The 24973-nt window shown below is 36.4% G+C and overlaps 1 protein-coding gene across 2 annotated transcripts; it reads left to right on the forward strand.

The window, feature by feature from the left end:
- On the forward strand, positions 1-24116 carry MAK (male germ cell-associated kinase). Of its 2 annotated transcripts, XM_009884189.1 has the most exons (13): positions 1-365; positions 1154-1208; positions 2145-2266; positions 3287-3366; positions 5158-5290; positions 5382-5553; positions 9865-10032; positions 11834-12154; positions 13239-13405; positions 13918-14048; positions 15608-15739; positions 20512-20640; positions 23952-24116. In XM_009884189.1, exons 1-13 carry the CDS (start codon positions 265-267, stop codon positions 24104-24106), a joined length of 1866 nt encoding a protein of 621 aa, XP_009882491.1. In that variant the 5' UTR covers positions 1-264; the 3' UTR covers positions 24107-24116. The 2 variants fall into 2 exon arrangements, with proteins under 2 accessions (XP_009882491.1, XP_009882492.1); XM_009884190.1 differs by lacking the exon at positions 20512-20640 and having other exon boundaries at positions 23952-24106.
- The last annotated feature ends 857 nt before the right edge of the window (positions 24117-24973 follow it).

The following is a 24973-nucleotide window of genomic DNA, read 5'->3' on the forward strand; positions in this document are numbered from 1 at the left end:
GCCCCCCCCCCCCCCCTTTTTTTTTTTAAGGATCTATGTGAGAATGACCGTGTTGTTCTATCTCCTAAACTTTATATCTGGATCTCAAAGTACCTGTAATTTTGCGGAGACTAGTGAATATCTTGCTCCATTATGAAAAGACATTCACCAACATAGAACAGTCTGGAAGTAGATTTCTCGAAGAAAATCAAAGAGCATAGAATCTTTTAATAGAACAGAAGACATTTAGAATTTCATAAGCTATTGGCTATCTGGGTCTTAAACATGAACCGTTACACAATCATGAAACAACTAGGTGATGGCACCTACGGCAGTGTGTTGATGGGGAAGAGCAACGAGTCAGGAGAACTTGTGGCTATCAAAAGGTACGTAACATCTAAATTCAGTAAAGGTACTTACAAAAGCCTAAAGATTTTAACTTTTAGCTTTATTGTTGTCTGCCATCTGTGTAGAATAAAAAGAAAAGGGACGTTTTTTCTAAGGAAATTAACAAAATTAACAAATTAACTTTTAATTAATACTATTAACAAGGTGATTGTGGATCAGATTGCAGCTAACAGATCAATAGTGAGATACGTCAGTATAAGTTACTGATTTATCGTGGCTTTTAAAATTGCATACTGTTTTTGTTCAGTTCAAACATGCTTCGTTCTAAAAATGTTGTTAGGTTTACAAGTCAGATGCTTAATTATAATGTTAAGCAGTCACAATACTTTTCAGATTTCAAAAATATAATTTTCTTGTTTTCCTAGAATGTGCAACTTAGGCACAAGGAGCTTATTTTTCTAGTTTGAAATATCCGTGTTTTATATGCACTGTCACTGTTGCTTTCCTTGTTATTAAGAGCACAATTCAAATGATACAAAGAGATTTTGTGTCCCTGATGTTTTTATAAATACCTTGGAGTATCATGGTCTCTCTGACTAACTACTCCTGTAAAATACATTTGCAGTTATTAATCATCAAACACTTAAATTTCTAGCAATTTTAAGAGTTGAGTTTGGTTTTAATTATCTTGCTGATGGGTATTCTAGAATGTTTTAAATTGAGTTCAAAGTGCAGCTTATGCTACACTTGGAAAATAGCATGTTTAGACTTTTGTTCTAAGAGCATTTTTTACTGTTCACTGAAAATACTTGAACTTGCATTTCAGAATGAAAAGAAAGTTCTATTCATGGGACGAATGTATGAATTTGAGAGAAGTCAAGGTAAAGTGGTGAATGTTTAAAATTAAAACACATTTAAAAATAAGTGTCTGGTTAGGCTTGCATGAAGGAAAAGGGCACCTACAATGTCCAAGCATATGGCCGAACTCTGTGAACTCTTCAAATGGGGGTGACAGATTCTGCAAATGCATGGACTGCTGGCACTCCTAGAGCTCCTGCTGCTTTGTGGAATATCCCACTATTATCAAACAGTGGCCATGTCTCATAGCCAAGCTTCTTGTCTTTGAGAGAAGATAAAGAAATCGATTGTGTGTGTGTTACCATCCTGGTCTTTCATTTTACTGGCAGATTTCTAGGTGTATATCCAGTCCTTACATCTTGTATTCAGGGCATTTGTAGAAAGCACTGGGAGTTTTGGCAAGCCTAATGGTAGAATAACACTTGAAATCCTGGGTTTAAATTCCAAGTCAACCCATGTTTTGGACATCTGATTTTCTGTATATACAAAACTCCCTAACAAAGGAGTTGGGTATCCATAATTTAGGTTTAACTTACTGGAGATTGCGTGTAATCAGTATCTCCAAAAAGAATGCATGTAAGAGTCCTTGTTCATGAAAGTTTCAAACCAAAAAAGTTGCTGGTTTTCTCATATAATTCTGTAAGCAAGAGCTGTTACAGTTTCAGAACTCTCTTTCACTGTAGGGAATTAGGTTTTTGTGTTAATCTTCACCACAGCCATCATGTAATCCCTAAAAATAGAAATTTTAAACTACTATTAATATCATTGCTGCTTTTATTTTGAAATTAATTTAAAATGCTATTTTTTAGTTCTTTGAAACACATGGAAGATAAGTACAGATTGTCAGATGGACATGTTATGTAAATTCTGTGCTAAAAATTTTTACATGTTAAAAATTTAGTTCTGATATGGAATTAAAGTCACTGAATTCTCTGAAGCTATATTTTGCTCTGTTACAGTCTCTGAAGAAGTTAAATCATGCCAATGTAATCAAATTGAAAGAAGTCATACGAGAAAATGACCACCTTTACTTTGTATTTGAATACATGAAGGAAAACCTCTATCAGTTAATGAAGGACAGGTATGTCTTTTTCACAGAACAAATAGGGTGCGACCATGCTTTATTTAATGATTTCTATGCTATCTTGAAGAACACATTGGAATTTCTGGGTTTGGATCTTCTTGCAGCCCCACTGCTGTGAACAGGAGTTGCAGCACCTGGTTATCTGAGGGTAGAATTCTGCTTTGCTCTGCATTACAATATTCTATATTGTACTGCTTTGGGAAATAACTGTTTCTTTCAGTTGTTAACATGATAGTTTGCATGTCTTTGGTGTGTAGAGCCATGACAGAAATTCCAAATACTACTTTTTTTTTTTTTCCTTTATTAGCCTTCACTTTAGTGTATGATGGATTGGATAAACACTGTTCATTCTGCTTTTGCTCATGGATTTGGCTTAAGGTGGGGATGGTCATCTGCATGTACATGCATGCTCATAAGAAAGACCTATATGTGGACTGACTGTGTGATGTTGCAATCTTGGACAAAGAGTGCATAGCAAGGCTTGCAAGGTAGACTTTGGAATAGGACCTGCCTTTTCAGTAACATTTTTCTTTGCTGAATACTTTTGCCTTAAATGCGTGTTTCCTTCAGACATTGTCATTCATCTCCTAATGTGCAAAGCTCATAGGTTTGCATCCTGAGATAGTGGCTAGTGATATTAGCACAATGCTACCCTACAGTTGAGAAGCATTGGTCTCAATCGGGGTTCCTTTAAGGGTACCACTGGGTAGCACACCTACCAGAGTGCTGCGCTGTGCACTCTTCCTTGCTACGGTACTGAGCACGCTACTGGCCAACCAGCTTCTACAGAAGAGATAGGATCATGAACCTCTCTGCAGCACTTAAAATGAGTGAAATTACAGCCTGGCAGCAAGCAAATTTTGAGATGAGAACTAGTTGCATCTGTCTTTGTGTGCAAGACTTGATGGGTCTGGTTTTGTCTGTTCATGATGTGTCATGCAAAATGAAGAAACACATATGTTCTGAAAATACATTATTTCTATAATTATGTGAAGTTATTAATCTGTTTCTTCACAGAAACAAGTTGTTCCCCGAGTCAGTCATCAGAAACATGATGTATCAGATATTACAAGGACTAGCTTTTATCCATAAACACGGTAGGTTTCATACTACAGTTTAACTGTGTACTACTTTTTTAGAAAATAAGATAATGCACAGTAATAAGATGACTAAAATATCTAGCAAAGGCTATTAATTATCTCTAATAAAAATTACTCTTATCTTTTTCAAGTATGGTGCATTTTCAAACCATACCTGAAGTTATACACTGTTTCCCTATAATCAGATTTTTCTCTTTCTTTTTGAAAGCATTGGATATTGTTCGTACTTTTTTCCAGATGAATAAACAAACTGAAGCAACTTGTATGCTGTGCTATACCATGCATTTCACTTCCTCAAAAAGATCTATTTAAGGAGCATTGATACTTTACAGATGGCAGTTTCTCCTGTCTTGAGATACTATAACTAATATAATACTCTACATCTAAAAAAAAAAATTAAAATAACTTGTTCACTAAGACATTCAAACAGTCTCCTTATTAAATACAACCTGGATTTAAATATTTTAAGAGATGGGACTTTTCTAGGAATTACAAGTACAGTCTAAATAAGAGGTGCTGTGTACTCACTACACAACAAAACGTTTCACAGCATTTACAAAACTTTTAATGCTCATGTTTAGTATCTGTCTGCAAACTGCATTCTGAAAGACTGGTATTAAGCTCCTTTGCATTTAAAAAAGTAGTAATTTACTCTCTTGCTCAACTTTTATTTTATACTTGTCCTTCACATCACATTGGTTTCCTTAAAACTTTCCAAAGACATTAAAATATTCGCTGAGAATGAAATTAGAAACAATGTTCCCAGAGATCTCTGACTGGCTTTCCTGTACCCTGTCAAGGCCTGTTGATGAATTCAAATAAATAATTAGTTCTGTTCAGTATTATCAAATACCCAGAAATTGCCGTTTCTGTGTCTTTCTGATCAAGATCATGTATGTTCTCTGATTATTAGCATCCTCTTTTCCTTCCTCACTTCTACATGAAATAAATGAAAAAATTAGAATTTAAGAAAACCTGCTGTTTCCAAGTTACGATATTAATATTTTGTTTCGACCATAAGTGTTTGGGAAGGACAGGTATGATAAATTTGAACACTTACATTTCACTGTAATCATTTCAGCCTGTTTCTTACAGTAGTTGTCAGTCTGCATGCAGGCATCAAATGTTTTATCGTAGCAAGTGAATTTCAATCAAATTGATTTATGTCATAACAAATTGTGTGTACTAATTAAACAGCAAAATTTATTTGTTTAGCGATTTAACTGCTTTCCAGGTACAGAGGTGCTCAAGCCAATAGCAAGCATTAAAGAAACTTCATGTGCCTGCATTACTAATATTAGCATTCCTGAGTAGAAATTTTATATCTCTTATATGTCTATGCCTGCAAATTGTTGTCACAATGAAAAATTAAACTAGTTAAAAATCGTTCAAGGAATTTTATAAATCAAGTAAGTGTGTCAGATGCTCAATTTTCCATTAACCAAAACTGACAAAGCGGTTGTAGTTTTTGCAAAACATTTCATTCTGAAATTGGTTTGTTGTTTGATGTTGCTGCAATAGCCAATTCATTTTCCTTATAGTGTTAATAACATTTGTTAATTTAAGAACCCTTGGTGTATTAATCACTGAAGGGAAAATGTGTGTGCTTGTTGGGGGAGGGTTGTCATTCTCTTATGTTCAATTACACACAAAAAAGGACAATAAAAAAAAAAAGCTATATTCTTCCAAAACATCCCAAAGTAAATTTTGGATTACTCTATTAGAGGTTGCTGTTTAACAAGTGATGACAAAATAATTCACTATTCTTTTCTGTCTGGTCTTCTATAGGATTTTTTCATAGAGATATGAAGCCTGAAAATCTTCTCTGTATTGGACCAGAGCTTGTTAAAATAGCAGATTTTGGTTTGGCTCGAGAACTAAGATCTCAGCCACCTTATACAGATTATGTTTCTACCAGGTGGTAAGTATATTAAGAAGCTAATACGTTGTCTTAACTACTTACCTTTCTCTTACCTTTTTAATTTAGCTATTATTTTTTTCCATCCTCATAGGTACCGTGCTCCTGAAGTTTTGCTAAGATCATCTATTTATAGCTCACCTATTGATATGTGGGCAGTTGGCAGCATAATGGCTGAATTATACACACTAAGACCTCTTTTCCCAGGCACAAGTGAAGTAGATGAAATCTTCAAAATTTGCCAAGTATTAGGGACTCCAAAGAAGGTAAGATTTGGAAAAACTCACACAATTGTATTTTTTAAAAAAAAGTAAAATTATTATAAAACATTGAATGTTATCGCTTTCAGAACATACATATAAATTATTGTTTTAGTAAGTTTCTTGCAGACGTACGGTTTTGTCAACTGTATTTATTTTAAGTTTCTATTAAGACATGTAATGCTATTCTTTTGTTGTATATTAGCATCTGTTGTATATAATACCATTATGTGTAACCTTGCTCTCATCTGATGAAAGCCAGATAAACTTGTTGAATTTAGTTATTTAAAGCTGTGCATATTGGAAAGAAAATCAGAAGTCTCCTAGGATTTCATTTTGCCACAGCCGATTTGCTCTCCTTTCCTGAAAGTGTAATTCTTCTAGGCTGGCACTCAGAACTTGGAGCTTGTAGAAGATATCATAAATAAGACACATTAGGCTTTTCTTATTTTTAAAGCATAAAGGAAATGTTGGATCTTGAACACAGATCTCGAAAATATTATTAGCAGTAAACAGCAATGGAGGAAAAATATGCAGTATTTTGGAGAGGAAGCAATTATTTTCCATTATTTTCTGGTCGGGCTAAGTACTACTAAAAATTACAAAGATGATTTGGATAGTGCATGTAAAAATGTATGCAATTGTATTTTCTTCAGTTAAGTTTTTTTAGCAAATGGATATATGAACATGCAAGAAAATAATAAGCTTACCTTCAAAATCTTGAATAAACTAAAAAAAGACCATGTAATATAAATAATTTTTTGAGAATAAGGTAAGAGATGGCAGGTGCATATCAGTACTTCATGGGAGCAAACAGTACTTGGTGAAATAACTGACTGAACACAGTTTCTAAATCTGGAAAATCTACAGGTGGGAGAGAAAAACATCAATTTTGTTAGTGTTCTATTGATATAAGATATAGCATAATTCTTGTCCAGGAAATAAGCTGTTCTCAATAGAGAAATGAGGAACAGGAAACTTAAAACAGAAATAAATTAAGCTTAGCTAGGAACATGGGAAAACATCCAAGAGAACATACTGAGAAACAGGTGCAAGGTCATGACAGAGCAGAGATAAAAGGTCAGAGGTGGAGAGTTATAGATGATATGTTGAGGAAGTGAAAATTGAGTCTAGAGGACTAAGTGAAAATTGTTATGATGTGTAAACCAGTACCTGCTATGACAATTGTGCATCAGAAATAGTGTATATGTAATATGAGCAGTATTTTAAGACGTGAGTTTTCAAACACAGATGTTAAGTTTCTTAAGCAGCTCACAAGTCTAGGATAGTAAGAAGAACATTTTGATGTATGTTCAGCATATCTGTGAAAAAGCAACATACTAGCTTCTGGAACATTTTCAATGTATAGCATAAACAAGTTTTGGAAGTGCAGGGAGATCAGAGAGATTTTCACTGTGTGTAGTAGCACAGCAGCGCCGAGCTAACTGCTGTGGTTTTTCTCTAGCCTTATAAGTAGTTGAACAGAAAAAAATCGTGACTGGTTACACTCTGATGTTCTCTGACTAGCAAGCTTGGGAATGCAGGGAGCATTACCAGCTGAGTGTTTCAGAACAGACTGTAGCCTCTTCTAAAGACCCTAAGGGTTAGAGACACTGTAAAGCTAGCCCTTTAGGATCAGGAAGCAGTAATTAGTTCCTTTGTGCCCCTGTTATCTGCTTGGGAGACTTGGGAATTTTATCTCCTTATGACAATGCTAAGGCATTCTTCAGGGAGATAACTGTGTAAGAAGAGTACTTAAATATTATTATAGGAATTATCACAACAAATGATGCCTTTGTTACAAGTGAAGTACTGTTCTGCATTCTAAAAAACGTAAGCAGTTATTTTAATAGTCTGGTTTTGCAGTTAGTTTTGCAAATAGTATTTTTTTCAGACATACATTCTCATTTATTCCATTATCCTGTAATAAGGAATGACGGGAATTTATGCCCAGAAGCTATCATCATTCCAATTTGCCTTCCTATGTTTAAGTCTATAATACCATACCGATTACTTCTGTGAGTTTGGATTTTTTAAATAGTGACAGGCAACATTTTGCTTTATTTTATAAGTGAAGTTGCTTTATTTACAAAATGTTGCTTTATTTATTTTATAAACAAAGCAGTAAGTTGCACCATTCGAGGACTGGCAGTGATGGTATGCTTGTAGTGTGACAATTTAATGAAAAAGCTGATGACAATATGAAAAGGAGACAGTAATGAAATGCATTTTCATTAGTTGAAGGTTAGCAATGGCACTGTAAATCATTCCTTTTTTTTTTTATAAATCGGAATGTATTTTTCATTTTTGCATTTTTACTATTTTCACCATATCCCTGCACTTCACCAGTTCCGCACACAGCCTTTGCTGCTTTGTTCTAAATCCTTCCTTTATCACTACCTCTGGCAGACAGAATGTCACCAACTCCAATAAAGGACGGAGATGGAGCAGAGGAGGAAAGAGTCTATCTCCATTAATTAAAATGAACAAATAATTCTCTGAGGTGAAACAGGAAGTCACTTGAATTCCTGAGACTTATTTTAACTGGACTTGGTTTATAATTATATTTGAGTTCTTTGATTACCATAGACTGTGTTAACAGAGCTAAAACTGTTGTACATAAAATGACGAATAATAGCTAACATTGTATCTTAAGACCAAATTCTATCAAATAAATCCAACTTACTCCTGTAGCAGTGTAACAAGCTTTGTGGATAGAGAAGAAGCGCTAATATCATACGTCGTCTTCACTAAGGTCTCTGATGCCATCCCTCATGACGTTCTTATCAGAATATTTATATAAACAAACTGCATGCTCAGTGCATACCTATTATGAAAGCCTTATTCAGACAGTAACTTTACTGGTTCCCGTTCAAAATTAAAGATTGAGTAGGACTCTTGAGCGATTCTGCATCTGATGAAATTTTAGAATTGTATTAAAGGCCTTCTGATGGAATCGATTTTACTACTTAAGTTGGTAGATAGCAGGCTGGGAAGGACTGAGTATGTTAGAAGACAAGATTAGAATTCAGAGTGTCTTTGTAAAATTAGAGATGTAGCTTTAAAAAATTTTCTTCAGTAGTATGTAGAGTGCTGTACTTAGGTAGGAATAATCAGATATGTAAATATCTAGGGATAACTATCCAGTTAACACATCTGTAGAAGATGATGTAGGACCTATATAGTGCACTGTACATCAACAGTGTTTTGTTGCAACAAAGACAAATACCATACCAGTGTGTAGAGAAAGGAGTATTGCCCACTGAGGTATGAACTAATCTTTCTGTTCCACTTGCTACATTTTATCCAGTTTAAAGCTTTGCCTTTCAAGAAAGAAAAATCAGAGTCCAGAGAAGAAGAAAAACATAAAAAGCCTAGACCCAGAAATTAAATTGTTTGGGTTTCTTTAGCCTATACAAAGGAAGACTGGAAGCAAGGAGAAGAAATACACCTTCTAACATATAAAAAGGCTGTTCTAGAGAGAAGAAAGAAATAGTCCTTGTTGGTATCCCTGGATAATAGCACACTCAGCAATGGTCTTTTATTGTCATAAGAGAAATCTACATTTTTCTTATCTTGAGGAGAATTGTGTTCTGGAATAGACTGTTTAAAGCACTTGTGGAGTGCCAAAACTGGAAGCTTTTTGAAAGTAACACCTGTCACAACGGGACAAGGGCATGGACTAGATGATCTCTTGAGGTCTTTGATAATCCTATGGTTGTGTATGCAAACAATCAAGCAACAAAGGACTTCAGGGTTTACTTTTGGAAAGTGAAACAAAAATAAAAGGCTTTCATTGGGTAGTCATGGCTTTTTCCTGTTGCAGTAGTGTCTAGTTGTAATTTAATCATGGACTCGCTTAATGGTGGAATCGGTGGTATATTGTATAGGCTGCATCATGGTTACACAACCATGGTATGCTGCATGGAAGGGCCTCACCTCTACTATTCCCATAAAAGAAGGTATGTTGAAGTCAACTGAGCTCATGGCTGTGGTAGATGGGGTGTTCGGTACTGCTCCTGGTACTGCTGCATTCTCTTCTCCTTCAGATAGAATACATCCAAGTATGGTATCCACAATGATGGTTCCACCTTTACCTACAGGAGAACTTGAGAAGGACTGCCATTGAGACTGACGCTGCGTTCACTGGTGGTGTAAAAATTGTAATGGAAAATAGGAATGCCTATTTTCCACCATATAGGAAGGAGCTACGCAGACCAAGTGTGACTCAAGCTGCATAAAATTAAATTTGATCTAATACCTCAAAGATGTAGTGTCTTTGTTCTTTGGTGTTCATTTTTCTTTTCTTTGTAACAGAGTGAGTGGCCAGAAGGATACCACCTTGCTTCTGCCATGAATTTCCGTTTCCCACAATGTGTCCCTATAAGCCTAAAAACTCTCATCCCAAATGCAAGCAGTGAAGCGATACAGCTTATGAGTGATATGCTCAACTGGAATCCAAAGAAGAGACCTACAGCAAGTCAGGTCTGAGCACCTGCATGATTAAGTATAAGACTGAATTTTCTTGCATTGTTAAAAAAAATTGTAGATACAGAAGGCAATTGATTGTCATAATACTCATGGCCAGAGAAACATCTCCTCATTTTAAACACTGGTGGGAACGAGACTTAGTAGTGAGGAGAGAAAGTTCTAAACCTGGCTCAGCAGACATAAACTCTTTAGTTACTTCTGTGATGTTGTCTTCTGTATTGGCATATTCTAAAACTTTCTCTGTACGGGGTAGAGAAAAATCTGAGCTGCAAATTTCCTGAATTGTAACTATGAGTTACTTCTGCCACGTTCTTTTTCCTCCCCCATCCATACAAAGGGGGATATTGAAAATTAAGCTTTGGTTTTTTGTGGAGCTGTAGCTGGAATGCAGTATGGAAGAGCTAAGGATTATTTTTACATGGAGATGGTGTGTGAACTGTGCTAAGTAATAAGGAAAGAACTTTGTGAAGAACATACCAATAGGTCACAAAGGTCACAGTTTTTCTCAAAAAACATTTCGAGAACCAATGATGGTTATGTTCTACTGATTTTTTTTTTAATTTTTGGTGGGTTTTTTTTAGTATTCATACCTAATGCAATTCTATTTAGAAGGTATAAGAGGGTAATACAATTGAGAAAGAAAAAGGACATATTGCAAGTTACCCTAGGTGGATGTAATTTAAGTGATTCAGAAGTGGTTAAGCAGATGGTACCAAGTAGAGCAACCATTTCTTTCCACTTTATAAAGCATATCTATTGTTACAGTCACTGAGATCTAACTGTAGTCCGGTGCTATATATCTCTACACAGAATACTGCATGGTGATTTATGAAAGCAAATAACCAGCTTTTACCCAAGTAAGTTCTCAAGGAAGCAGCTGCAGCAGTTGTGTAATCCACAGCCAAAAGGGAGAGTTTAATGTGTATACATGGAAATCTGAACAAAGGCAGCAATTCTCAAGTGTAGCTGAGGCAAAACATCTCTTTGAGAACTAACAAAGAGTAGGATCCTACCCAGGAGTAGCGGAGTGTGTTGTTTTGTCGTAGGAGGAGCTGTGTTAGTAAGGTGTGTCCATGATGTGCATCTAAGCAGGGGACATGAAAAGGTCAGAGAAAATGAAATACGTGTCTGCCTGAAGACAGACACTGTAGTTTCCTGATAAACACTATGAAGGCACAGCAAGCGGAGAAGCAGAGTAAATATATTTTAAAGCAGAACAAAACCAGGGAGCGCTGGTGATTAAGAAGAATTAGGAGAAACTTTGCTTGTTAACATCCTTTAATTGTAAACCCCATACGTTAGTATTAAATGGCAATCATCACACTTCTGGATTTTTGGGGGTTTTTTTAATAATAAAAAAAAAGCTGTTCATCAAGCTGCCAAAACATAGTTAGCTGTAGAAACATGTAATAAGGCATGTGGCAAAGGTAGTGGAGACTACCTGTTTTAAGATTGAAATTTGTTACTGCATGAATATAGAATGGTATTGAATGTAAAATGCACCTCAAAACACAGACTCCACAAAGCCTAGAAGTAAAGGAGGGGAAGAAAGGACATGACTGCTGTAACATGTACAAGTGCATCCATCTTACTAAATTATATGATGGGAAGAGTTTAAAATACAGAACTGATCGTTATCAATACGCACTGTTTACAGATGACCTCATTATGCATCCATCTTGCATCTGTGCTGTAGACGTTGTTCAAATGCGTCAGAAACCTGCTTAGATCCTTGATGAGGTTACCAAAGTCAAGTTTTTGAAATAAATTTAGTATGTTATACCTTCTTCTCCAGGCTTTGAAGTACTCTTACTTTCAAGTTGGCCAAGTTTTAGGACCTCCTCCACAGTATCTGGAGAAGCAGACTCCTATTAAACCAGTTCAGCCAACAGAGCCAAAGCCAGCTTTACCTAAACTGGAAGCTATATCCAAGCCAGAACCTCTGTCTTCACCTGATGTACCTGACAAAACAGAGCCACAGCCCCTGTCAAAGGTTAACCACCAGCCTCTCCAGCAAATTCAGTTGCCTCAGAATACAGCTAACCAGCAAGTACCAAAACAGCAGCAGCCACAGGCACAACTGTTTTTTCCAACTATCAATAAAAACTCATCGCCAGTAAGTTATCTTCAATAAATTCTTAGGTGGTTTTATTAAAAGATCTTACTATATTCAACTAGGCTATTCCTTGAAAATTGTCATAATTTTCTTTTGTTAGGAAATACATATAGATAGATAGGGACTAATTAAGGATATAACTGGCCACTTACTGAAATTTTACAGCAAATCAGAAGAATAGATTGCTTGTAACAACAATGTATGTTCATTTATAGTAACCTTTACTGACATGCTTATGCAGTAACGTAGTTACAGCAGCTATCATTTATTTGAGACACAATTCACAAGAATATTGTTAGCATACAATACAGAAGTGGAAAGGGAGAACTTTACTTGCCTCAAGCAGGAAAATACCTGAGAAAGTTCATCCAATTCCTAAGCTTGTAAGAATTTAACGAGTAAGATTTTAGCAAGATGTGTATTAAACTTTGGTTTGTAATCTTCATTTTGCTTTCCACTTATGCTCACTGAACTATAATATAAAATACGTTAAAAAATAATAGGTGTACGGAAAATACTGGAAAGCAAATGATAGTCAGATGAAAGGACAGTTTTAAAATCTAGTAATTTCTTTCCAAAGGATTGTTAAGGAAAGGCCTAACTAACTTTTTTTATTTGTTGTATTTACTTGGGGGCCACAGCAACTAGCACTCCTAAACTCCTAAACTAAAGTGTGGTTGCTGCAAATGTTTTACACCACTGTGCCCTACTTACTGACAGTTCATCTGCCACTGTTGAGAGCGTGAGTTCAGTGAGATAACAGTAGTAGAGGCTGAGCACTGAACTGGGTCTGCAAATAGAATGTTAACTTCACTGCTTCAGGTAGATCTGAGCAATTTAAGGATGATGGTCCAAAAGAGCTACACTCAAAATACCTGCTGGCATTATTGTTGTTTTGTGCTTACAATGAGTCTGAGACTATGACTAAAATAAGCACAACACAATGGGAAAAATTCCCTCGAAGTTCTTAAGTGGTAGTCAGGAAGTGAACTAGATACAAAATGTAAAATTTTAGAATTGAATTGAAGCTTCTTTTTTTTTTCCCCCCTATTTAAAATAGAAACAAGCCGCAAGTGGCCCTCAGAATGGTGCAGTAGGTCCTAAAAGCTGCAGAAGACGATGGGGTCAGACTTTGGTAAAGGCTGTGGATAGCTGGGATGACTTGGATGACACAGAATTTGGAATGTCATGTTCAAAGAAGCCTAGCATTGCACTGTTAAAGGAAAAGAAAAACAAGGAGTGTCTTTTTAGGTAAGTACTATAATTATAAAATCACATTTATTTTTTTTTTTTAGTAAAACATCCAGTAGCTTTATAGATTAAGACAAATCTGCTAGAATTCAAAGAGCTGTATAAGCAGACCAGCTTTGGGTGTGGTGTTGATAGCGCCAGTAATATCCAAACGGAATCAAATTTGTTTTCAGGCACTGTATGGTTTAACTGTTTGTCCTGTTATTAAGAAACTGTGTTTTACTAAAATCAGAGATACTAACTTAATTTCCTTTGTTGGTTAAGTTTGATACTAAGTTCTGCCACAGTTATCCACATTTGCTTTTATGCTATAGCATTGGGTACACTTTTTACTTCAAAGTCACAGGTCAAACTCTCATGAGGTGTGAGATTTGGCTGTTACTTTGTGAGAATAAATTCTACTGATGAAAGTAGGAGAAGAAAAGAGTACTATGCTCTTCAGGCTAGGGTCATCTTTTGGTATTCTGAGCTGGAGTTGTTGGTCACATTGTTTGAACATTTTGATTTTTCAGTATGCCAGAACCAAAAGCTTCATGCAGTATCCAGCCAGGAGGGGAAAATAAGATTCTGATGACGAATGATTCTGGAAGATCAAATACATCAGCAAAACAGTACTATCTAAGACAATCAAGATATCTACCTGGTAAGGGTAAAAGTCAATACATAAGGAAAATACAAGCTGTGAACAATCTGCATATAGTACATTTAAACTTTGCATTTCACACTTGATAATTTTGCTTTTCAGAACCAGGCTAAATTTTCAAGTTTGGGACTAAATGCCTTTACCAGAATGTATCTCATCCCAATTGATGCAGAAGTTCCTGGCTATGTAAATATGGAATGGAGCTCCACACTGGTTGTACACCATAAAAGTTCACAGGCCCCTTTATGACCAGTAACATATAAAACCCTCAGTAATATGAATCCAATATACTGCATAGTTCTCAGGTTTGCAGTGTCAGGAGGTTTGGGGTTTTTTGGACTTAAAGTTCTGACAAGCACTGTTATCCTTCCCGGTAGGAAGTGTTTAGAAATGCCAGCCACTCGCACTGGTAGGAATTCACACACTCACTTCCATTCCCAAGGGTGATTTTATCAGGAAAATAACATGATATGATGTAATTTCTAAGAATAAGAATGGGAAGGGGGAGAAAGAAAAGGGAATGTTTCCTTCAGTTAGTATTCTGAAAATATTCTATAATCAAATTATTTCCTTGGTGACTCAGTAGCTTTTCTTTATTACCATGATAATTTGCACTATTACTGTAGGGTATCATGACTTTACTGTAATTCACATATGAGAATTTAAGTGGCTCACAGAGAAATTCCTGATTGTCAGGCAAGTTGATTTGTTACAAAGTATCACTAATTTCTCAGGACTTCATTAGGCCAGTAGGCCAGTGATGACTTCTGAATATGAAATCACTTCTTGAATGTTAAATAGGATGCCAAGAGACTCAACAGTTTTAGTCCAAAAGAAAAAAAAGGGGGGAAAAAAAAGGGGGGGGGCTTCCCTATCTAAAGGTAACACAAATGGAAAGTTCATCTCTTATCTTTTTTTAAGCATGCTTCTAATGTCTCTCTGGTTTTAGTAGAGTTTTCAATGAGAAAGGCATAGATCTAAAAAATAATTAATTAATTTCAGTACTTAGGAGAATAATAGCTCCAAGGAGCATATTTGTTATTTATTCATATTAGTTTAGTTCTGTTACCACTAGATCTGGGAGCCGCTTTCATGCTGTGTAATCCCATTAACTCTTATAATGCTCATAACATGCTGAAGTAACAAGAACTTCTTTGTCCTACTTTTTCATTTATCCCTTGAAGAAGTAGTTTCTTTTCAGCCTTGAAAACCCTAGGTTTTGATAGGTATTTTTAATTTGTGTTAATTGTTTGAGAGTCAAAAATATCAATAATGATATTATGGTTTTATAGAAACTAAGTAACTGTACTAAAAAGGCTTTTAAAAGTTCTCTTGAAAGCGTGAAGAGAATTGTTCTTAAGTTAGTGTCTCTAATTTTCATGGTTTGGCTGAAAAATCGAACCTAATCAATGGATATTGTTCTTTTATATTAATGGTGTTTACATTATGCCACAAATAATTCAGTGCTGTTTTCCTGTTCTACAAATGTCCATTTGTCATTGGTTGAATTATGTTTCAAAATTGATATTTATAACATTTTCCATAATTTGTTTTCAAAGGTGTAAACCCTAAGAGTGTCTCTTTAGTAGCAGTCAGTAAAGAAGGATCACACGGAACCTGGAACAACCAGTTGTTTTCTAAACAGCTGGCACATACTGGAGGAGGAGTGACTTTCAACAGAAATACTACAGGTAAAAGTGTAATTAAAAATGGTCACATTATATCTCATCATATTTTCTTTAATTAATTTAGTTAAGACCATCTGGTTTAACTTCTGTTGTCAAGCTTAGCTTCTAGCTAACATTTTTTTTCTTGTTTTAACGACCGAGTCTTAAAATAACAACTTCTTCATATGTATACTATATGTTTTGCTTTCAAAGCATACAGGAAGTATAGACCAGCCCCTGTTATAAAGTTCTGTCAGATAAATTTTGTCCATAAATTAGACCATTATTTAGACCATTATTTCACCGTGTTAATTTAAGCAAATAGTTTGACCTTATTACTGCCTGGTCAGTGTGCCGTGGAACACTATCAAACAGCAGTCTCACTTACGAAAACAAGATGGTGGGTGGTGCACTCATGTAATAAAAGTACGGCTTAATATTCTAAACATGTCTTTTAACAATCGACTCGCCTTGTCCTAAATGCTCCATGAAAATTCCCCCTATTTTCAGCAAGGAACTTGCAGTGAGGTGCCTTTTGGTACTACATTTTGTGAAGAACACTATTATCAGCATTTATTTATAGAGTGAAGACTAAGACTAGTTAAACAGCTTATCTAAGGTTTCACTGAGGAAAGCATCAGACTCAAGACTAAAATCTATCTTCTGACCACCAAGCCCTATACTTTAAGTACAGAGTCCATCACCCTGTTATAGGAGGTTACCTTGTTAACAACCTTGCAGCCATTGTCCAGCTAGCATGAGTCACTCCTAAATACTTAATGCCCATAAACCACCTAGCCTTATATGCTTGTACAGAAAGAACTTTAGAAGGTTTGTTTACATGCAGGTGCTGCACCCCTTTTTAATAGAACTTTAGTAGCCATTCTGCAGTGTCAACAAACCTGATTTTCCCTCTGCAAGTCAGGTGAGCTGCAAGTTGTTCATCTGAAATTATGTGAAAGACTTTACAAAGTGGAAAAATAACAGCGCCTACTGGAATTTTGGTGGAATAGAAGAGGCTTTTTTAAGCAATCATCATATGTACGTTTTTAGTTTCTGAAATATAGTATCTGGGTGCAGGGGAATTAATTCATATATTCATAAAATAGTCTTGCAAGGGAATTAGGCACAAAAGGGCAAAGGGTTGTTTCCAAAAGTATGCATCTATAAGCTAGATATCTACCTATTGAATTGCACTGAAAATAAAATTAAGATGAATGCTAATGTAAAAAACCCTGCTTTTGTCTTACGGGCTTACTTCGGGTATCTACCAAAAGTTTAAAGAAAATAAAATCTAAAACTGATTATTTCGTATGTTGGAAAATACTTGGTATTATTCCCATCAGCATCTTAAATTCCATGTGATGTTTCATATACTGGGGAGGCAGAAACATTTAAGACAGATACACGTGAAACTAGGATAGCTGCAGCACCAATCACGGAAATACAATACATGTAAATTATGCATGTTTTCTTTTTTCATGTTGACAGAATTGAAAGTTGACACTGTGCTGTTTACTGTTTAAATAACTATGTTTAGTTTATTTAAGTGCTTATTTTTATTCCTCATCCACAACATTGCCCTAAGGTGAAATAAGATAAGAGCAAATAGTTACAAATGCTTTCTTTGTGAAGAATCGTAACGTTATGATCAGTCAAATTTGCAGATACACCTGAGTGCTTAAACTTGTGATTTATGTATTTGTGTGACTGGAACATTATTACATCATTGGTAAATCACATTTTTATTCCATTATTAGGAAGGACCTTGAAAAGTAACTTGTTAGAGGAACTGAGAAAACATAGGAATTATGACATTATAGTTACAAAAATGTCAGATATTTATTCTTTCTTGCTTTGTTTTCCCTTATTTCTTTTACATCACCTAGCCAGGTTCTCCATACACTTTTTCTGAAGTTCTTTCTGTCTTCTTCTTCCTTTCATTTTCCTTGTCTACAGATGAGAACTTAATTATACCTATTGAAAAGCTATCATGCAAAGAAAGGTTGAATGAAAAATTAGAGGATCCAAAAGGTAATTTATAGCAATTATAGCTTGGTTCGTTGTACAATTCCTATTTATGTTTTACATTCTTGTAAAAATTGCACTTACAATGCAGATTCCAGATGATCGTATACTTCATTTTCAGTTGTAATCTGTTTTGTCAAACCTTGCTCTCTTCATTTTGACTTCTTGACACTTGGCACTTATTGTGCTTTAAAAGGCAGAGAATATTTTATTACTCTAATTATAATCCACAGCATGTCACTGCACTATTGCTGGATAATGGTGAAGAAGCGATCCAAAATAACCAGCATATGCATCTCTCTTGAAGGACTGCATGTTCATAACAGTACTTGGGACTTGCGCCACTGACTGCATTCTGATTCTCTGTTACACTGATTTTACAGTGCTGTGATTGCAGAGATTTTGGTGGAGTTACCTTCGTGTAAGAGGGTGGAAACTCAGGTTTCCAGGCAGCATAGTTTGTGTCTAAACACAGTTCGCTGCAAGCACTGTAAACCTGCTGGAGTGTTTCACCTTTCCTCCAGTTTCTGGCCTCTCTGGTGCGTGCTGCTTGTGTGATATGTCCCATTGCAACAATTCATAGGGATTTTTAACCTCACTGCCCAGCTCAAACGATTCAATGACTTTATCCTTTATGAAGAATCAGGGATATGTTGTTTGAGGTAGGGTGTACGGCCTAGGCCACGCTTACACTTGCTGACATCATGGCCATGACAGCTTGCATATACACTTGCTGCCAGACCTCCTGATGCCTGATGGATGAAGACTTCTATAGCAAGAACCCCTTCTTTTGTACAGCAGTCGTTAGAGGTAAGGAACTGTGCCTTTCAATAGGATTTTTTTTTATTTGTAGTTATTCTGTTATTTTATATTGAACTTTTTTTTTTCCTCCTTCCCTTGTTCTCATCCAACAAAAGATCACGCCTCCAGACCTCTCTGTTTCACCCAGACTTTCCTCCTGGCTGCACTCTTCTATTTCCTGCAGAAGGGTTCATAAAGGCCATTGGACATTGAGAGGTAAGGAGAACCAAAAAGTGGTTGAGCAATTTTTGACAGATAGGCAGCTTTGCTGAGCTATAGATAAGAAGCAGACAGAAGTATTCTTCTTGGGGTTATATTAATTGAGGCCTATTATGTTCTTATTTCCAGACCTCAGAATTTTAAGGAGTGCTACTGAGCTGTCAGAGCTCTGAACCACTCCCAGTGAAATAATTAGGAACTGGGGGAATAAGAGGATGTGTGTAATGTGCACAGGCAGATGAACAAACCACTAAAACTGCGTTGTTTTGTTTTTCAGGCAAATTCCTGAAAAGGAAGAACAACTTAAAGACTACAAGAAAGTTAAATTATATTAGAATACGTTATTAAAGTTGTATTTTTCACCAGACTTTTTGTGTCATTCTTTACTGTGCTGGAGACTGGCATCAACTGGACACAGGGAAGCCACATGGAGACCCAACTGTTTGTGGAACTGATAGAAGTGACAGTTTGGGGAGACTGGCAAAACTGAGTTAGCTGAATGCTTTTTTGTTAGTGCTCTTCAACAGGGAGGTTTGCAATGACCCAATACAGCTGTAATTAGCTGTGGATAACTTTTTGGTTTGTAGACAACAAATTTTGCAGCTTATAGATCCACTGCTCTGAGCTCTGAAATTATCACAGACGACTGGGCCTGTTTGTGTGAAGAGGAAGATTTTGGGATTGCACTGAAACCAGAGGTTTAGGAGACAGAAAACCCATCAAATCAGATATCGTGTGTTTTACTGCAACTATCATTGAAACCATGCTGAATATTAATATGATAAAAATGCTCACACTTGACAAAGGCCAAATTAAAACTACTGTGTGTGGCCTGGTAGTTCATAAATTTAATACTACTGAATACAGTACCACACCACTAGAGAAAAGCATTTCTCTTTGGACATTGTGCCAGTGCAGTCTTAACACTGTCCAAGGTGATGACAGACATGGAGAAAGTAAGAAATTTTCTTGGACCAGGGAGTCCAAGTATTCTAACAGAGCCTTCTGCCATTAGCAATAATTTCACTACTAATTTTCTGTGTAAATACACAATGTTTCTCAGCTTCCAAATGAGGATGGTTATGTCAACCTTCCCAAGGTAGCACTGCTTTAAAGAAAGATCTGGACCAAAACTAGGCACAATAGAATTATAACTGGGGTTAAAGAAAGAGGGTAATTGGGTCTGACTTTTATAGCAGGCCTTTAACTGTGGAACCAGCAAAGTCAACTTCCAGTGGTGCACCACTTTCCACGAGAGAAGTTTGGTTCCATTATTTTAGATAGATTTAGACCAAACACGTTGAGCACAAAAGTACTGTTGAGCACTAGTTTTCAAATACTGAAGTGCTTAAACCGGCTTCCAATAAAGTAAATAGTTGTACGTAAAGGTAAGATCCTACCCTTCTCTAAACCTCAGTGTAAATATTTCTCTGTGGTCTAAGTTTAATGAAAGTACCACTGAAATGTTCATCCTGCTCTGTTGTCTTTATTCCTGATGAATTGCAGGTCAGATGTACTGGATCTGCAACTTAGCGAGTCTGTTAAAGTGCTGTAAAGGGTCCAACTAATATACAAAGCAAAGAATGAATATATACTTTTTTTTCAACAGACAAGCACTAGGGAGCTTTGAAAGAACACTCACACTTAGTAGTCTTGCGGTACTGCAAATATATTTTAAAGTGTCTATAAAAGGTGGGCAAGGTTTTCTGAATGCAACTGAAAATACTAAAACTCTGTAACTTCAACAGGAAATCCTGGCTTTGTAAGTGGTGCTGCTTACAACCCATCAGGAGTATATATCCCTTCCTTTCATAAAAAAGAAGTTGGATCAGCTGGACAACGGATACAGCTAGCCCCTCTTGGTGCACCTGTGTCAGGTAAGAAACATCCTTTTACCATACATATCTGAGACAAAGAGAAACATTCATTTCCCATGCTTCCGAAAAGATTTATTAGCCCCTTGGTAAGGTTTTCCTCAAGTTTTATAAATAGAGCTATTGGGTATAAATTGTTTTTAACACAAGTGAATTGAATGTAGGTGTCTAGAGGCAGTCCTGATAGCTAGAGAAACTATTGCTACTATTGTTTGATAGGTAAAAGAGAAAATAAGGGTGCAAACCTTTTGTAATTCTAGAAGGTTTGGACCATTTGCTAAACTACTGTTCATTAGGGCTGAAGGGCTAAGCAGAATTGTAAAAATATGTAACTCCTCAAGTCTATAGTAAATGGTCATGTAGATTGGACGCAAATAAATATCCATGATTTATGTAGCTAGTAGGAATTGATACAGTCACCAACTATTAAGTATGCAAAGTAGGCAAATTCAAGTTTTTAAAACAGCCTTATATTTGAGTGGTTTATGAGGAATATTCTTGACAGTGACTTTCATGTAGCTTGGGGCTGTCTTGTGTGGGTCTTTAATCAGTTTAATGTCACTTAATGCAACAGAATGATGATGATCCATGCTTACAGTGGCCTCACCAATTTTAAATGGCAAAGACCTTCATCAAGTGACTTAGTAAATTCACAAATAATGTTACAGATATGGCATAAGCAGTAAATTACTTTTCTCTCTTATTTACTGGCCCTATCTAGTTGGCCTGTGGTTTCTGTGGTGGTCATGTAAGGCAGTTTTTCACTGTGTCTTCATCTCACTGTGTTGGCTATGTAAGTCTGTGGATACTGAAATGACAGTACTCTTGTACCCATGAAATACCATGAGTGCTTTGTGAAGTGAAACTTTCAATGTTGCTACATCATAGAAGGTAAAAGCCAAATGCAAATGATGAGTTCTTAATTGTTACGATACAGTAATGGTGTGGCTGTACATTACGTTAACAAACACATTAAAAGACTGTTCCATTCATCAGTTAAAATCAATGTGAAATCTGTTCTGAATGTAACTGTTACCTTGTATCCTCTACGATATGGATGACATTCTGAGCCACTGCTTTGTTGGTATGTTTCTGATTCAGAGAAGATGAACAGAAGTCCTCAGGATGCAGGAGAAACGGGTTTGTGAGTGAAGATTTAGAGCCGTTGTCCAAACCCAACAGTACACTTCTCTAGTTACTTCAGAAGAAATAGCAAGGCCCTAAACTAATAATGAATTTAACTAATGGGCCTATGGCAGACCAATCTGATATGGTCCTGCTTAACAATGTTGTCTTTTTGCTGACTTGCTCCTTTGAGCTACCTGTTCCCCTTAGGAACTTGCAGGTGACTTCAGAGGAGAGAGGGAGGGAAGGAAGGAGATAGCACGCACACATAAAATACGCTTAGATGTATGCACATTTTGAGTCTGAGTTGATCAGAAGCCCACCAGGGAAAGATGGAGCTGCACTTCATTATCTTATCAACTCACTGCTGAAACACAACAGTGAGAGTTTTGATTTGTCACAGTGCGTGGATCAAGAAGTTAACAGGAGGACAAAATCAGCAACTATCGCTAGACTGCTGTGAATAGTGAAAATGAAAAGGAATTACATATGGTGATCCAAAGGGAAATAAATTCACTGTTAATCTGTAATTAAAAATGGAAAATGTGTAGTAAAAGTCAGAAAGCCTGGCAGATGGAGGTCAATTAAGAGACTGTTCCATGTCCTGGAGAAGAGCAAGAATCCTATTGCTTAAACCCCTCATATGTAGCCTAAACTCTGCAGACTTGCATGGGAAGAGAGATAAGGATGAAGAAAATGGCAGGTTTTATCTCCTATCTGTCAGTATTTAAACATTAACATTTTGGTGACCCTTTGCTTTGTATTATCCAAACTGAAATAAGTTATGCTCACAATTGTTTCTGCTCTCGTCATTTGTTCTGTAAAGTTTTTTAATGCCATAATTTAAATAATTTAATGTAGTATGAAAGATTAATTTCTCTGAGGAAAAGGCAATGCCAAGACCAGAGAAAAGTGACCTTCATTTCCAAGACAGAGTAGGCTGGAATCGTACTTGCTGATGAAAGATAGGGAATGCCAGCCTACAATAAAAAAGAACAGTATTAGTTTTCAAAGAGGTGGAGACCTGACCCCCAGTTTCAGTTCCTTGAGATTCCTCCTTTTTAAATGTCTTGATCCTCACCTGTTCCTGAATGGGTTCAACCCACTGTTGAAAAATACCACCAAAAAAAGGTGGTTTCCCATAAGAAACAGAATGATATGTAGGCACCAAAACAAAAAAAGTATTTTATCCATAACATGTTAAATTAAAAAAAAAAAAAATCAGTAATACCCAGTAAAAGAAGACTAAGCTACAAAAGTAGAAATGGAAGGGGCAGAACATACTTTAGGAATGCTAAGAAAACAATGATAAGGTATAGTAGGAGTATATATATTTCTTATACATACAAATCATAATAGAATTCCTTCTTTATATATAAGAGGTCCCAGATGACTGACTTTAAAGGCTTGGGAAAATGGCAGGATTGGTGATGAACATGAAAACCGTGAGCTGTCAGCCCCTGCAGCAGGGCAGTTACTTTAATTATGTGAAGCTTGAGGAAGCAGTGACTATCCGAATTGTAGAAAGGGGAAATCTCAGTAGGAAGGCCGGAAATACAGTAGTGCACTATTCCCAGTGCCTGAGACCAGGTGGATGCCAATATAAGGGATAAAAATAAAACAAAACAAGGACTTGGAACAGATCCTATGAAATCAATAGAGAAACAGGAAATGGAGATGAAGAGGACTTGTCATCAGGTACAACAGGAGTTCTCGGCTAAGCAGGAGGGGAATAAAGGAATAAAATCTCAAAAGGAACAAGAGGGTCTCTAGAAGCTGTCCTTCAGTCTAGGCTGTTTGGGTTTTAATAAGTTTAGCAATGTTATAATTATATGCTTTTTCAAATATTTGACATAGAGGAAAGAACACTTCCATTCTGTAGCCATTTTGTAATAGGAGATAGAGAGTTGTAGACATACACGTCAGTTTTCCCATTGAATTTCAGTCTCAATGTTTTCCAGAGGGATTGATGCAAAACAAGTATTCAGTAGATGAGAATTACTAATAAGATACACAAACTATAGGAAACATTAACCTTATCTGAAAACAAGTATAGACAGCATATCAGAGACCAAAGCATCCTTCTGTGTTAGTATGCCTGCGTACCACAAGTCATCTTTAAGTTCTCATTCTTCTGTGTGTAAAGGAGTGTTGAGTTGTAACTAATTCTGAGTTGTTGTTCCTTTCAGACTATTCCTGGAAAACCAAAGCTGCTCGTGCTCAGTTACCAGGTCCTACTTTCAATTCTGCTGCAAAAACAATGACTGTTTTAACTCGTCCACCAACAATTCAGCCAGTACATGGAAGAACAGACTGGGTGGCCAAATATGGAGGAAACAGATAGAAAATGCCATACGGTATCGATATTATGTGAGCTGTGTTCAGTTCTCCTTCACTGGAAGCCTGAAATGCCTGTTTGCTCTAACTTTTCCTAAGACTATGCAATAGCAAAGAAGGAAAAAAGACCTTGTGTTCTATTATCTGTGGAAGAAAAATAGAATATATATAATACGGTGGAAAATACTGGCTATAAAGTAGGATTTGTTGAAGTATTGTATAACACATATTGCCAAAACTACTGAGAAGTAGATTTCACTCAACATTTTTCTCTAGATGTGTCTCCTCTCATTGTACTCCTAAAGCAACTGTTACGGTTGTTCGCCCAATGCAGTGTCCACTATTAGCAGACGCTTGCTTTCATGTACGCAGGCAGCTAGAACTGGGGCTAAAGCAGAGCAGCACCACGCTGTCAGGTTATTAGGCTGGTTCCTTACCAGAAAGGTGAGAGTGAAAGCACAGATCAGGCTTGGTGAAGAACACCATGCTCTCATACAAAGACTTCAGAACTCACTTGTACCTTTGAGTTATTTAGGGTCTGTAACGTGCAAATATTCGTAACAGCAATGAGAACTTACCTCCTTGTAGCAGGACATAAGCAATCCATTCACAAATATTACACAGGGAAGGTCTAAAAACTTGGCCCATATATGGCTATAGAATGATATAGCAATATTGGAAAATAGCTAAACAAGTGCTGAATGCTAGACTTACCTCGCCAAACTGTAGTGAAACCTAAAATCTAGGTTCTACTAGATTAACTTATGACCAATTTTGGTTGAAGATCTGTGGAGATTTATATCTGTCCTGTCCAGGGAGCGTCACAGTGATATTTTAAGGAGCCTCGATCACTGTAGTCTGTCAGTCCACCGTA

The sequence above is a fragment of the Charadrius vociferus genome, unplaced genomic scaffold (genome assembly GCF_000708025.1).
Source record: "Charadrius vociferus isolate BGI_N301 unplaced genomic scaffold, ASM70802v2 scaffold444, whole genome shotgun sequence".
Classification (NCBI taxonomy): domain Eukaryota; kingdom Metazoa; phylum Chordata; class Aves; order Charadriiformes; family Charadriidae; genus Charadrius; species Charadrius vociferus.